Raw genomic sequence first — 13,326 nt, forward strand, 5'->3', positions numbered from 1 at the left:
TGCATTCAGAAGCCTTTTCCTAAGAGGACGTGCCCCATTCGGCTCACTCAGACATTTTCCCTGTGAAGTGTCCTTCCTGTCAGCAGCTGCTCCCATGTGAGGAAGTGACAGTGACTGATACCGAGCTCTGACATTATTTATTAGTCATTGTTTATAGTACAAGACATGAGCTTTAAATCCTTGTCACACACTCCCTCTGCCAAGTTTTGCAGGCTGTTATAAAAGCAAAAGCACAACACCCTGAAGAAAGATGAGTGGAGCGTATTACTGATATCTCTGACCTTAAAAAAATCCTGCCCTGTGGACCGAAAACACACACTAAGCTGCAGTCGACGAGACACGGAGTACTTCTTAATTATCAGCCTGGAGGAGTTTATTTTGAAGATAGCGTTTAAAGGAGAGAAAGTGGAAAAGCGTTGGGAGACGGTTGTTTGAATATTGAAGGAGTTGGTGGTGAAAATAAAGCAGCAGAGTGAATGTCAGTGACAGGGGCAGGCACTGGGCTCTGCTGATTGACACCGCTCTACTGTCCTATTCCTTTTGATGGGATTAAATTGTCATGACCTCTCAGATATGGAAATTAAGTCACTGATCTGAGGTTTCACAAATGTCAACATTATTAAATTGTGAGACCAGTTAAAGGAACAGTTCGCATTTTTCCGAGGCTTTATCTCACGGTGCTGTGCAGAAATGAAGAATTTATTATTAGCTTGCTTCATCTGTTTTTCTTCTGTGTGTTGAGTTACAGTCTTATAGAGCAGTGGTTCTCAGTGGGTGGGTTGGGACCTAAAAGTGGGTCTTGGAGGTCTTTTTCAGGGTCAGGAATATGTCCCCTGATAAAAATATGAAAAAATGAACAAAGCCTTGATGCACAGGTGTTTTAGACTGACATACTGTCAAGTTTTTAATAAACCCATTCATGCCCAAATTTTTCGTAATATTTTTATGCACAAAATCATGTTTACTGGGTCACATATGAACATGTTCAGCAGTTATTTCTTCAATTTTGTGCATTATAGTACAAAAAAATAACATCAGATTAAATACGTTTTATTTCAAAAAAGCTTTTCTCATTAGGAGACATTTATATAACACAGCATATGTGACCAAAAGTCATTTTTTCATCAAATAGGGGACCTGTAGCCAATCATCTGTAGTTGTGACATCTTTCTTTCTAGGCGAACAAACCTGAAGAGAATCATTTTAAAAAATTGAAAGGCTTTAAGTATGTAAAGGTTTAATTTAAAGTGAAATTGAAAAAAAGAATATCTAAAAATAAAATTACGTCAACATAAAAAAAACAGAATTTTAGTGCATTAAATCAGCTGTTTCTAGTCTCAGGTGGCAATGTTATCTAAAAACATCTGTTTAATGGGTATTTTCTCAAACTGTGGTACAACCGTAATGGTTAAGATTGTTGTAGAGGGATCATATGAAAACAAAAATTAATGATCATACTGGAGGATAACTGGAGGCACTCATGACAACTAGTCACATGACATGTAGATGCGTTACCATAAATTTTAGTGTCTTAAATTTAAATGAAAACATTATAACGTGGAAAACACAAAGAAAAATCTAAGTATAAGATTACAACAATAAAAGAATATTTTGTCCTTTTCTCCCTGATGTATAAAACACAGGGGGCGCCATTTTGAGAAAGAAACACAACTGGCATATTTAGAATATTCTAGACGTTTTATGCCCTCTTTATATTTGTCATGATTCAACCCTTCTGGCTTAACAACAGTGCAACACAGTCAGATGTAACAATAACATCTTCAGCACTTACGTTAGCAAGCTAGTAGGGCCTCCCTGTTTTTTTATTGTTGATATTAATACACGTGTGCTACATCAGTAGCATTGTTGCTCATGCATGTTGGGGCTTAAGACCATGTCAAGTTATTTTTAAGTGCTGATGTTGAAATTATTTGTTTGTGCTACCTTTTAACCCCTTTTCAACACAATTTTTGCCCACTTTTGCTATTTCTGTTCCCACTTTTAACTGATTTTTGGCCACTTTGTTGCTACTTGACACCCATTTTTATCAACTTCTATCTGGCACTTTTATGCATTTTTTTTTTTTTTTTTTTTTTTTGTCATTTTTGGCAATTTTTTACCACTTTTAACCCATTCCTCCCATTCCTACCCTTGCTTGCCACTTTACATCCACTTTCTCTACTTCACTTGCCTATATTTCCCATATTCTGCCAGTGTTAAACTTTTTTGGCCATATTTGACCATTTTTTGCCCTTTTATTTTATGCCACTTTTAGCCAGTTTTTGCCAATGTTTTGTCACTTCACACCCCTTTTCCCTTTCTATGCCGTTTTTAACCCTTTGTTGCCACTTTCTGCCTACTATTACCACTTTCTGACAATTTTTTTTTACCAGTTTTTGCTGTATTTCACCCATTTCTGCCAGTTCTCAACCCATTTTTGCTGCTTTTGCCTATTGTGTCTCTTTCACAATATTTCAATTTTTTCCCTTTGTTTGCATTTTTTTTCTGATGTATTTTCTGACATTATGACTTTTCTGCACATTATGGCCTAGCTATGAAGCCTGACATTTCTTTTCTAATCATTTAGTTCAGTGTTATCGATGAAAAGGTTATTCTGTTTTTAATGTTTTTCAAAAAAGGCTATATTGTACTAAAGCATAAATGAATAAAATTCATGTTTTGGTGCTTTGATAAGAGTGATTGTTTTTCAGGATAAAACTAGAATGTGGCTCACAGCTTAACTTTACAATGGACTCTAAGGCTGTTGGAATGAATTTTCCAGGTTTGAATATAATTTGAATATTTAAAAACATATAAATATTCAAAAGCTGAAGTTACTATTCAAGCGTGTTTTTGAAATATTTTTGCTTTTTAAAATTGTTCTCCAGTCTCTCCCCTCTCTCCTTGGACTCCGTTTCACCCATAAGTAGGTGTAGGAACCAAATGTTTCGTCACATGTCTCGTGACATGATTTCACACAAAGTTTTCACACCAAAACACAGACCCGCAGCAATGGCCGCCATGGGGGATGTTTGGGGATCTTTATTGCCAAGTTGGTGCACACGCTGGTGGTGATTTGGCAAGTGAGGCTTCGCTCCATCAAGAGAGAGAGTAAAGAGAGAGTGAAACTGAGATGCCCACCAACAGCAGCCCGCTGTGGTGGTGGAAAACGTTCCAGTCCAGGTCCATGCCGTTTCCTGTGCATCCCCGGCGCCTCCGTCAGTGTGGAGAGGGTTTTCTCCATGGCTGGGACTATAGTGAAAAAAAAAAAACGCTCTTGATTCAGAAACCATGGATCGCCTTGTGTTTTTAAATTCTTTTTTTTTTTTTAATTTCTAACCTGTTTATTCGTTTTAAAGTTAACCATCAGTACCAAAATGCCTGTTAAAGGCCTCTAAATGGTGCAGGTGGCTGTGTTTGCACAAAAAAGTACATAAATATTAACATTAACTACTTTTGTTGTTAGCTCATTATTTCTTCATTGCAATCTGTGATGTAATAGTTGAGGGTCCTCTAGTGGACAAATGTGTAACTACATGGGGATTAAAGCAACTGAACGCTTTACACACATATTAATAAAAAATGTGCATTATCATTTGATGTTATTCAAAATCTGTATTAAATAATAAATGAAATTTGGCTGGGCCCCAGAAAGCTCTCCTCTTTCCCCCCCTTATAGGTGGCCTTGACCTGAAGTTTCATATCATCTTTCAAAATAAAAGCAGGTTTGTATGCAAACAAGAAGTCAGTTACTCTAATTCAAGGCAGTCCAAATACCCAAAAGGACACAGAAACAGTTTGAAAAGGAGATTAACAGCAATTAACTACAGAAGTTTAATGTTAAATCTTAATTCTTGATAATCCTAATAAATACACCGTATAAATTATGTTCAAAATAAAACCATGGTCATTTGGTGAGATTCATGCTAAAATGAAAATACAATAATGTATTAGAAATAATTCAAATATTTAGTATGCACTTAAACTCAATAATGCAGGGTCCTGCTGCTCTTTAAAGATGCACACACACACATCACCCATGCTTTTTTTTTTTAAATGTAGTCCTCTCAGTGCCACAGTCTGTACGTGGAGAGTACATTCAGCCTTTTTCCCACTAGCTTACTTTATAAAATAATTAGATTTAAAGCTGCTGTGTTCTTTTGTTTTATTTATGTCAGACCGTGTAGGTAAAGCCAAGGTCTATTAGTGAGTGTGTGAGGTTGTGAGCAACATTAACCACCTCAGGGGACTCTGGGGGTCTAGAGATCTTGCACTTGGGGGTCATTAGTTAAAAAGTTTGGGAACCCCTGCTCCATTTATGCTGTTCTTCAACTTTATCTACAAAGAGCTAGCAGATAATTGCAGTAAATGATAGTTTTGTAGATATTTCTTTCTATAGATGAAGACTGGGACAATCCTCTACAGAAGTCAAAGTCATAACAGAAGATAGTTTCCACCAGGAGTTAACATTGCGCTTAATGATTCGCTAAAATGGCCACATTTCCTGCAGATCATGAGACAGGCTGCTGAATCTGTGGACTTTATTTCGTCTGAGGCTCACATTCACGATCACAGTCTTATCCCGCAGTGCTCTATCATAGCAGCTTTAATAAAAAGCTAATAACTGCAGGTCCTGGCGCACTTATACCGCGGATCAGTGGCAGAGGGGGGAACTGGGGTGTGAAATAGACTCCAGTTGGCTGATGGACACATGAAAAGACTCGGATGGTTGGTTGTCACTCACACTCCCAGTCCCGCCTTTGCTCCGTTTGAAGTTAAAATATGAATCTAAATAGCCTGGAAAATACATTTTTCTTCCCATAGATCCCAGGAGTGTGCCGGCTGTGATCGCACAGAGCCATCTGAAGCGCAGATCCTCTCTCCTGTGACTGCTCCGCCAGGCGGTAGGAGGGGTTGTAGTGACGCTGTCATCCAATGGGCACCGGCTTCCTCTGGACTGGAGCGCAGCATCTCTGTCTCAGCGGCACTTTTGCGCCAGACAAGTAAGGACGGTATCTCACTCAGCACCCGAGGAGAAGAAGCAGGGCTCCGGGAATTTACTGAGCTGTTTTTTTTGGCGGAGGAGACTCCTTTCTTTCTCTTTTCTAACACGCGTTTTTTTTTTTCAAAGATGAACGTTGGCTGCGTCATCCTGGCGTGCACCTTACTCGTGGGCGCATCCTTGGTAAGATGAGTTAATTTTGTTCGTCTTTTGGGTGAGTGTGGAGTGAAAGTGCTGCACTGCTGTAGTGCTGGTAACGTTTGGATTCGCGCTGCCTGAGCCTCTCAAAGTGTCTGATGGGGGGGCTCACTTTCCCCCCGCAGCGCTGCGCTAAAGGCAACATGATGCGTGTAATCGAGCTAATTCGGCGACATTTAAGGTCAGGAGTATTTTTATCTCACTGTGGTTAAAAGTCACTCACAACTCTGTACATTAGCCTCCCCATCCTCACGCCTAAATGAACTGCAGTGCATTATTGCAGAGGACAGCGGTTTGTGGACAGGCTTTTCCTTCTGTTGGCTGCGATCAACTTCGTTTACGCACGTTTACGCACTGTCACCTCTCATTTTTAAGGTTTCTAGGATTAATAGCTTGGCTGAATAAGTTTCTAATTGATGCATCTGTTAAGAAATCAAAGAAAGCTGATGTTAGAAATGATCTACATTTCATTTCTTGCAAAAGTGGGTGAATTCTGCTGTCACATCAGCCAAATTTCTCATTGGCACCAGCTGTTCTGTTGAGTCTTGATGATGTGGAGCCAGGGAACACACTGTTTTCATGTGCATTTTTCTTAATCCATCAAATGAGGTGAAGCATCTCTGCAAGTGCACTCTGTGGAAGTGCATTGCTCTATGCAACTATGTATCAACTATAATTTAATGCATTTTACTTCTCTCTTCCTTCTCTCGTCATGCACATTTGATATGCTCTCTCAGTCCAGTCAGCAGCATTAATGTCTGCCATAGTCATCACATTTTTATGGTTTTATCAATACTTGAGCCAGGATTTTTATTTAATTCCATGCATGATGATTCTTATAACAATTAGAGGCTCTGAAAGTAGCATTCATTATTGCCTTTGCAAGGATACTTCACTGACTCATTGTTCAGTGGTTAAGTATCTCTCATGAGAGTCAGAGTCTCTCTTCAGAGAAATAAAGCAGGTGTATTAAACTGCAGATTCCCACTGTGACTGTATGCAGCATGTTATTGTCTGCAGCAAGCCCCTCAGAGAGAGACAGAGAGGTTCGATATCAGTCTGAAAAGACTCTGAGATCAACTTATGACCCCATAGCCACAAGTCAATTTGCCAATGCTTAACAGGCTGTCTTGTTTTATTCCTCAGGGGAATAAGGCAGGCCAGCCCCTCAAAGCCCCGTGCAGACCCGGCTTCTCCCAGAACTTCTACACAGTGATTGTCCCGAGAGACGTACTGCACGGACAGAGCATCCTCAAAGGTAAGTCTGCCACTGCTGGATCTCATCTACACACTGAGGATATTCTCTCCCTCCTGCTCAGATTTAACTCTAGGGAGACAAAAGAGTGTGGAAGGGGCGTACATTAGTGCGAGTGGCTCCTCCGTTGTTTCTAAAGAATATCAGAAGACACTCAGGTTGTGTTGGTGCAACATAAGCGGCTCACTTGGAGCACTGACATGAAAATACACAAGCTCAAAGATCCTGTAGTGATGTAGCTGAGGTGGAAAGAAATCGGAGATGTGATAAAATGAGATGTGACAGCAGGTGAGCCATGCATTGTGTTCAGGAGTTGTCATTTGATATGGAGTTTCACTGATCAGTGAGCACCTTTATTACACTGACTGGCTGCAGTAAAAAACAACATATCTTCCCTTTTAACTGACTGACTAAGCAGTATTCAGACTCATTAAACGGCCTGTTGCTTCGCGGCATGTTTGCAGCTGGAAGCACAAGACTTTCATTTTATTTTTCACTGTTCATTGTAATACATTTTCCAGACCTTTTATTCTCTCTGCTTTTTTTAGAGAAATTCAATTCTGTTTTTCATTGCTCCATTTGTTTTCAGAGTAGAAAATGTACCAAATCTACTGTGAGGTTCATCTCATGCCATTTGGAATTATGCGGCAGTCTTTTATGGGTTTCCTTTTTTGGCAGGTGAAATCTGGTTATGATGAAAAATAATCCTCTAAATCCTCTTCTTAAGGTCCCATGCAGCCATATCAGGGGTGTCCAAACTGTGGCTGTGAGCCAACTGTGGCCTGTGGTCCTTTTTTAATTGGCAGCAAGTACAACAAATAACATGAAATATGAATGGTGCTTGAACATGAAGCTGTGCTTCACTATGCTTCTCAGTTTCAACACTTGCTGGTGCTGCTGGGTCGACTCGGTAAACAAACATTTTGACAAGAGGAATTTAATGGAGGGCCGATTATTGTGACCATATTAAGACTTCAATATCTTGAATCCTAACCCTCTGATTACAGTAGCTTATAGAGCTCACCTGCGTAGTTTCAGAAGTAAAGTCCAACTAATTTTCTCTGTAGTGGATAATATCAGAAATAGTCAACTCAGACTTCCAGCGGGATGCCTGAGTATGCTCCTGTAGAAGGTAAAGTTGATAAATGTCATCCTTTTTGTAAGAAAACAGTTAATTTGGTATCCAATCCAAAATACTACACTACCCACAATCCTAGAGTGTCCCATAGATGTCTCAGATTTGTGGGGTTGGGACTCTGAGTGTTCATGACAGCAACAGCCAGAACCCATAGTTCGTACTGTGCTGCCACAAACACAAACTATGATATGTTACATCTTTATCTTTGAAATGTAAACACTACAGTAAAGATACAGGACTGTGCAGAACTTTTAGGCATTTTGGGGCAAAAAAATGAGGCTGAAATAAGGTCTAGATGTGGCAGGTTAGCCCACCTGAGGGCATTATTGGGCAGGGAGAAGGATTGACACAACTCTGGTCATGCTCTGGGTGTCCTTGCATATTACCAGGTGCATGGGAAAATAATCTGTTTGAAAAATAATCAAGTCTACACCTTTAGGGTGGAGGATGGCCCAGGGTGCTGTCTGGGGTGCGTAGTAGGGCTGCCATGAGCCACTGGTTGTCTTGTAGATTTTTATTTAACCTTTATTTAACCAGGTTAGTCCCACTGAAATCAAAATCTATTTTCAAGAAGCTCCTGGAAACCAGTGGCAGCCTCTGGGCATATTACCAGGAGTGAAAAGTCCCGGACAAAAGAAATGCCGTTGAGCTTAACTGACTCCACTTGCCTAAAACGTATGCACATGGCTGTACTTGTAATAAAAGGTACATGCGTGGTTTAAAAGTTTGAAAAACTATCCTTAAAGTTGTAGTAAGGGATTTATTATTTAACACAACCTGTCAGGGTCTTGTTATTGAAGCCATCTAACAGAATAACACACTTCTGCAACGCCTCTTCATGCTAGACTCTCACTTGAGGAAAACTAGCAAGAGACGATGCTCCAACCAATGAGGAGGCTAGTACTCACAGCCAATCAAAGCTCAGGTCAGAGGGAGCGTTCCTATTGGCTGCTGTAGTAGGTACGCTTGCACCTCAGCTCAGTGAGAGGTTGATACAGTGGCAGAGTCACCAGCAGTGTTGAGTCCTATGTAGGATTTGTTCATGCTTAGATGAAGTGTTTTCTAACCTGTAATTCGGCCATGGACTTCAGTGGAAAAGCGGAGCAAAGTTGAATGTTACATACTTGAGCTTTAACAATGAGTTAAAGGAATCGCAACAGATTGTGGGATATGTAGGTCCTTGTCCTCTGTTTTATATGTTTTTGGAATCAAAGGTTTTATCATCATAAGTGTGTAGATAGCTAGTTAGCCAGGTTCATGCATTAGAGGTGCTGACATAAAGGTTTCAAAGGATTTAATGTGAAACTTACTTCTAGAACCAGAGCTACTGAAGAAATTTGTAGGTATTTTCCTTGACATTTTGTAGAATTATTTGTGCATTTTTTGGAATATGATTGGAATTTTTACATTTTGCCGTGATGGATATTCTTCAGAAACCAGACTTTCAGAAGATTTGTGGACATCATTTCTGGTCAAAGCTAATTCTTGTATAAGAATAAGGCTGAACTTTAAAACTTATCAGGTTATCCTAAATAAGTGGGAGAAACTGAAAATGCGTTTCCAAACAAAAGCTCAGGCCTCAGGAGGTTAAAACAAACCTGTTACTTTCACTATCAGTGCATCTTTAATCTTAACCTATTGGACTGGTTTTACTGGCTTTATTACTGGCTGAAGGTGAGATCTTGTGTATCAAAGTGGCCCACTCTCATATTTTTGTTCATGTGGCTCTCAGTGAAAAAGTTATGACAGCCCTGATCTATAAAACAGATCATGTTGCCCCCATAAGTGCTCAGATACTGCAGATTTTACATTGCTCTAAAAGTCATGGCTGGTGCTTTTGTAATGTTGTTTGGTTCTTCCAAGCGTCCTCATCACTCTGTCCTTCTTCACGCTTTACAACATCTCTAAAATTGTGTACAACAAGCTTAACTCTCCCCTGACACTTTGCTTTATAGCCAAATATTTGCCTGTTATTATGTGAAATGCTATTTGCAGGGAGGAAATGGCATTCTCATCGTAACAGCTGTTTTGAGCACTTTCTGGCTGCGAGCAAAACAATTGAATTATTCTGGAGGTTATTTTGTTATTTAGCGGGCTGACAAGGACGGTGCAGCCGGTCAGCAGGGAGCAAGTGTGCCTGAGGGGGCTCAGGGGCTCAAGGTTTCTGCCTGTTTGGAAATGGGCTGAGCCATCATTACTGACCCAACAATGTTAACAGAGGGAGATGATGTGTCTAGACAGATAAAATATGTTACTTCCTCTTCAGTGTTTGTGAGTGTTATGCGTACGTGTCTCGGAGGGATGTTGCACAAACTGGACATGTCTTGGTGTACATATTAGCCACTGACATTCACTTTAAATGAAGGTTGCTGCAAAGCTGAGGTGCATCAATTTGATGAAGCTTATGTGCAACAGCGGCTCCAGCTTTGATACTATATTACCTCTGGTTCCAGTGTCGCTCTTTCATTTTGTTTGTCTTTGTGTTTGTTCTTTGTGAAAATCAATCTGAGAGGAGCGCTGTCCTCCCAACTGACCATTCAAAGGGATATGTGCTGCTGCAGCTTAAGCCCTCGTGCGATGATGAATGTGCAGGGGCGAGCCTTACTCAGGCTCTGTTTTCTATCCACAAAGTGGGAGGAAGCCTTTAATACTAACGCCACAATATGTATAACCTGAAACTGTCACTTTCCAGGAAAATGAATGTGCTCGGGATGAGACGAGGGAGGGTCTGAGATGAACCAGAGCTTGGCTATAGGGGGTAGCTGGACCGCTGTGGGCCGGGGCTGTTGTCTCCCTGGAGAGACGGACAGTGAGCGATGGGGAGAAGCTAAAAAGCTGTGGCCAAGCAGGTGCAGTGTGAAGCAGGGCTCCGTTTCCAGGAGCTGAACAATATGCAGACTGCTGCTCTTTCTGTTGCTGCGGTAAAGTGTTTTTTTCTCGGTGTCATTGTTCTGATGTGTGGGTTGTGTAGGAAGTGACTGCATGATTGTTATGATGACAAATTCATTATCACCAATCAGATTTAATTGAAAATGTAATAACTGTTTCCTTGTTGCTCTTGCTGTAAACTGCAGTGGGCTGCACCAGCTGTGCTTTAATATAAATGTAGCTTAGCTTGAACATAGTACCTAATGCAGGATGGAGTTTATGCACTTCTCACATTTAAAGCATTGCACTAGTGGAGATGGCTCCAAAGATGGGATAGGGATGAGGAAGCATAGGGGAATTTTTTGGCTGTTTTTTCTTGGTAGCATGTTGTCCACTGTAGATTGCATCCATTAGAAATGTCGAATGACTTTGACTGGTGGAGTTTATGTTCAGTTTTACCACTTAATGCTGCTGTTGTTTTTTTGAGCTGTATATTCATGCTGTCAGAAGTTGTCATCTAATCATAACACTTTATTCGTATGTACTTACTTTTTCTTCAGTATTTTGTTGATAAACGATGGTTCAGTCAGTCAACTCACATTTATCATTGTTTAAGTATTGCAACATGCTTGATGAGCCATCTTCATTACTCCTCACAGATTTACTTTACATGCAGAATTTGAAGAGTGTTACGATAATATCCTTAATCCATTGTCAGAGCCTACAGAGAGATGCTGGGGTGGAGGTGGGCTGACAGTGAGAGTGCAGTAATGATTAAGGACAGAGCTGGCAATTGCAGAGCAGAGAGAAAAGGGAAATCTTGCAGCTTAAATAGCAACTGCAAATTGGGAGGATGCATGTAAGGTATGATACATGCTTGAGTTGTCTGCCTTAACTAGCTCACAAGGCTCTCTCCTTTAAATGAAAGAAGACAGTGATGTACACTATGTGATATTCAGTCCGAGTTTTTGCATGGCCATGCGCCATTTGTCTTGCAGTATAAAGGGGGACATGATGGCCAACCATGGTCAGATCAGCTGCTCTTGATGGCCGGATAGGTTTCATGCATGTTTGATATTTTGTTGTAGGACTACACTCACTCCCACAGCGAGAGCACGACTCAGACAACTGAAACAGTGAGAGCAAAAACACGGCAGAATCCTCAACTTTGGAGCATTTTTTTCTCTTGTTAATTGTCAGACGACATCTCAGATCACCATGAATATGACTGGAAACAACTTCAGCCTCAGTGTGTGGGGATTTTTCAAAGGAAACTTGTTTGCCACAACTCTCGGACTGTGCGCTGTAAGCACATAAATCATGCAAAATGGCTGTGCGTTGTAAGCAATTCAGTCAGCATGGTATGAGCTGATTTTCATGCCTAACATCGGTTCGAAAATGGGAAGGAGAATTGACACAACCCCAGTCGTTCTCTGGATGTCCTTGAACATTACCAGGGCCATGGGAAAATAATCTGAAGAAAAAAATCACAAAGTTCACATTTTTAGGGTGGAGTAAGGGGTGAATGTGGCTAGTAAGCCCAGCCTAGGGTACTGTCTAGGTGGGTAGGAGGGTTGTCATGAGCCCCTGGTTCTGCTGTTGATGTCTCAAAGGCTTGAAAACCGCTCGCAGTCTCCGGGCATATTACTGGGAGTGAAAAGGCCTGGGCAAAAGAGATACTGTCGAGCTTGATCGTGGCTGCCCTCTCCCACCTCTCTAGCCCCTGGTTGTGGCACATCAGGCCTTGTGATGAATCCTTTGCGTTCTACATGCCTAAAACTTGTGCACATCATTATATCTCCAATGAAATAGTTCACTGGCTGCTCGTGAATGCCTCTCCTTCTAGTTAGACTCAAATACTGCTTTTCCTCACTCTGCTTTCTAAATGACATGATTGTATTTTAAATGTTTGGCAAAAGTTGAATCTCCGCTCTTTTTTCTGCTTCAGAAGTGTTTCTTTTTGTTGGTCCATTGATCAATTTAATTCTTGAGCCTAACAGCGCTTCCATCACAAGAAATTTGTGTTGAATAAAATTCACTCTGCAACAGGAAATCAGACCAGAATGACTGGAAAGAAAATGTTCCATTCTTCTACTTTAAAGATCCAACAATAATTTTCGACCCAGAGATTACTTTCAATATTTGCACTGCAAGAGAGATGAGAGGATAAGAGCTATGAGGGTAAGTTAGAATAAACTATGAGCCACAATCACACATGTTACAGTTTTCTTGTCCAACCTAACCTGCAATTTTAGCTTCATCACAACACAGAAGTAAATGATTTTGTTAGTTAAAGCAGTAGGAAACAGGCTGGTCCACAGCAGCAGGCTGTCAATTTTCCTAATAACAGTAAGAGATATTTTAATTATGTTTCTAACTTCCTCAAGAGCTACAATTATAACAATTCATGAGAAATAAAATTATTATTTCTTATCATTACCTTATTATTTTCTTCATTCTTTTTGAATTTGCATGTTGACCCATTTTAGATAGACTCTTAGAAAGAATTTCTTACTTTGGGCACTGCTGCTTTGATCTATCTGACATACAGAGGGTTCAGGTTTTCACTGCACAGTGAAGACATGGTTTTGAATTGAAGCCAAAGCCGGAAGTAGGAAATATTCAAAATCTTGCTAAAAACATTGGCATGGCACTTTACCCTTCTAAACTTCAACCTGAAGGTAAAATCAAGCGTCTGGTCAAGACTTGAAAGGTCAGATTTGAATGTAATGCATCATTCTCTTCCCCCTTAGGTCACTCTTGGCTGCCTTTATAGGTTAAAAAGGGTGTTATGGCTTTGTGGTTGACCATAAAAGACCTTTGTTTAACTAACTGACAAATCTCGGCGCTGCCACTAAGTTGTGC

General features: G+C 40.5%; 1 protein-coding gene across 2 annotated transcripts in view; it reads left to right on the forward strand.

Moving 5' to 3' along the window:
* Positions 1-5,080: 5,080 nt before the first annotated feature.
* The window catches only part of cdh4 (cadherin 4, type 1, R-cadherin (retinal)), a 374,266-nt gene continuing 366,020 nt past the window's right edge, over positions 5,081-13,326 (forward strand). For both annotated transcript variants that reach the window (XM_041783129.1, XM_041783130.1), the window contains exons 1-2: positions 5,081-5,185; positions 6,347-6,458. In XM_041783129.1, the coding sequence (XP_041639063.1) occupies positions 5,132-5,185; positions 6,347-6,458 (166 nt within the window). In that variant the 5' untranslated portion in view covers positions 5,081-5,131. The remainder of the gene's footprint in view (positions 5,186-6,346; positions 6,459-13,326) is intronic.

This window comes from Cheilinus undulatus, linkage group 3 (assembly GCF_018320785.1).
Source record: "Cheilinus undulatus linkage group 3, ASM1832078v1, whole genome shotgun sequence".
In the NCBI taxonomy this organism is placed as follows: Eukaryota; Metazoa; Chordata; class Actinopteri; order Labriformes; family Labridae; genus Cheilinus; species Cheilinus undulatus.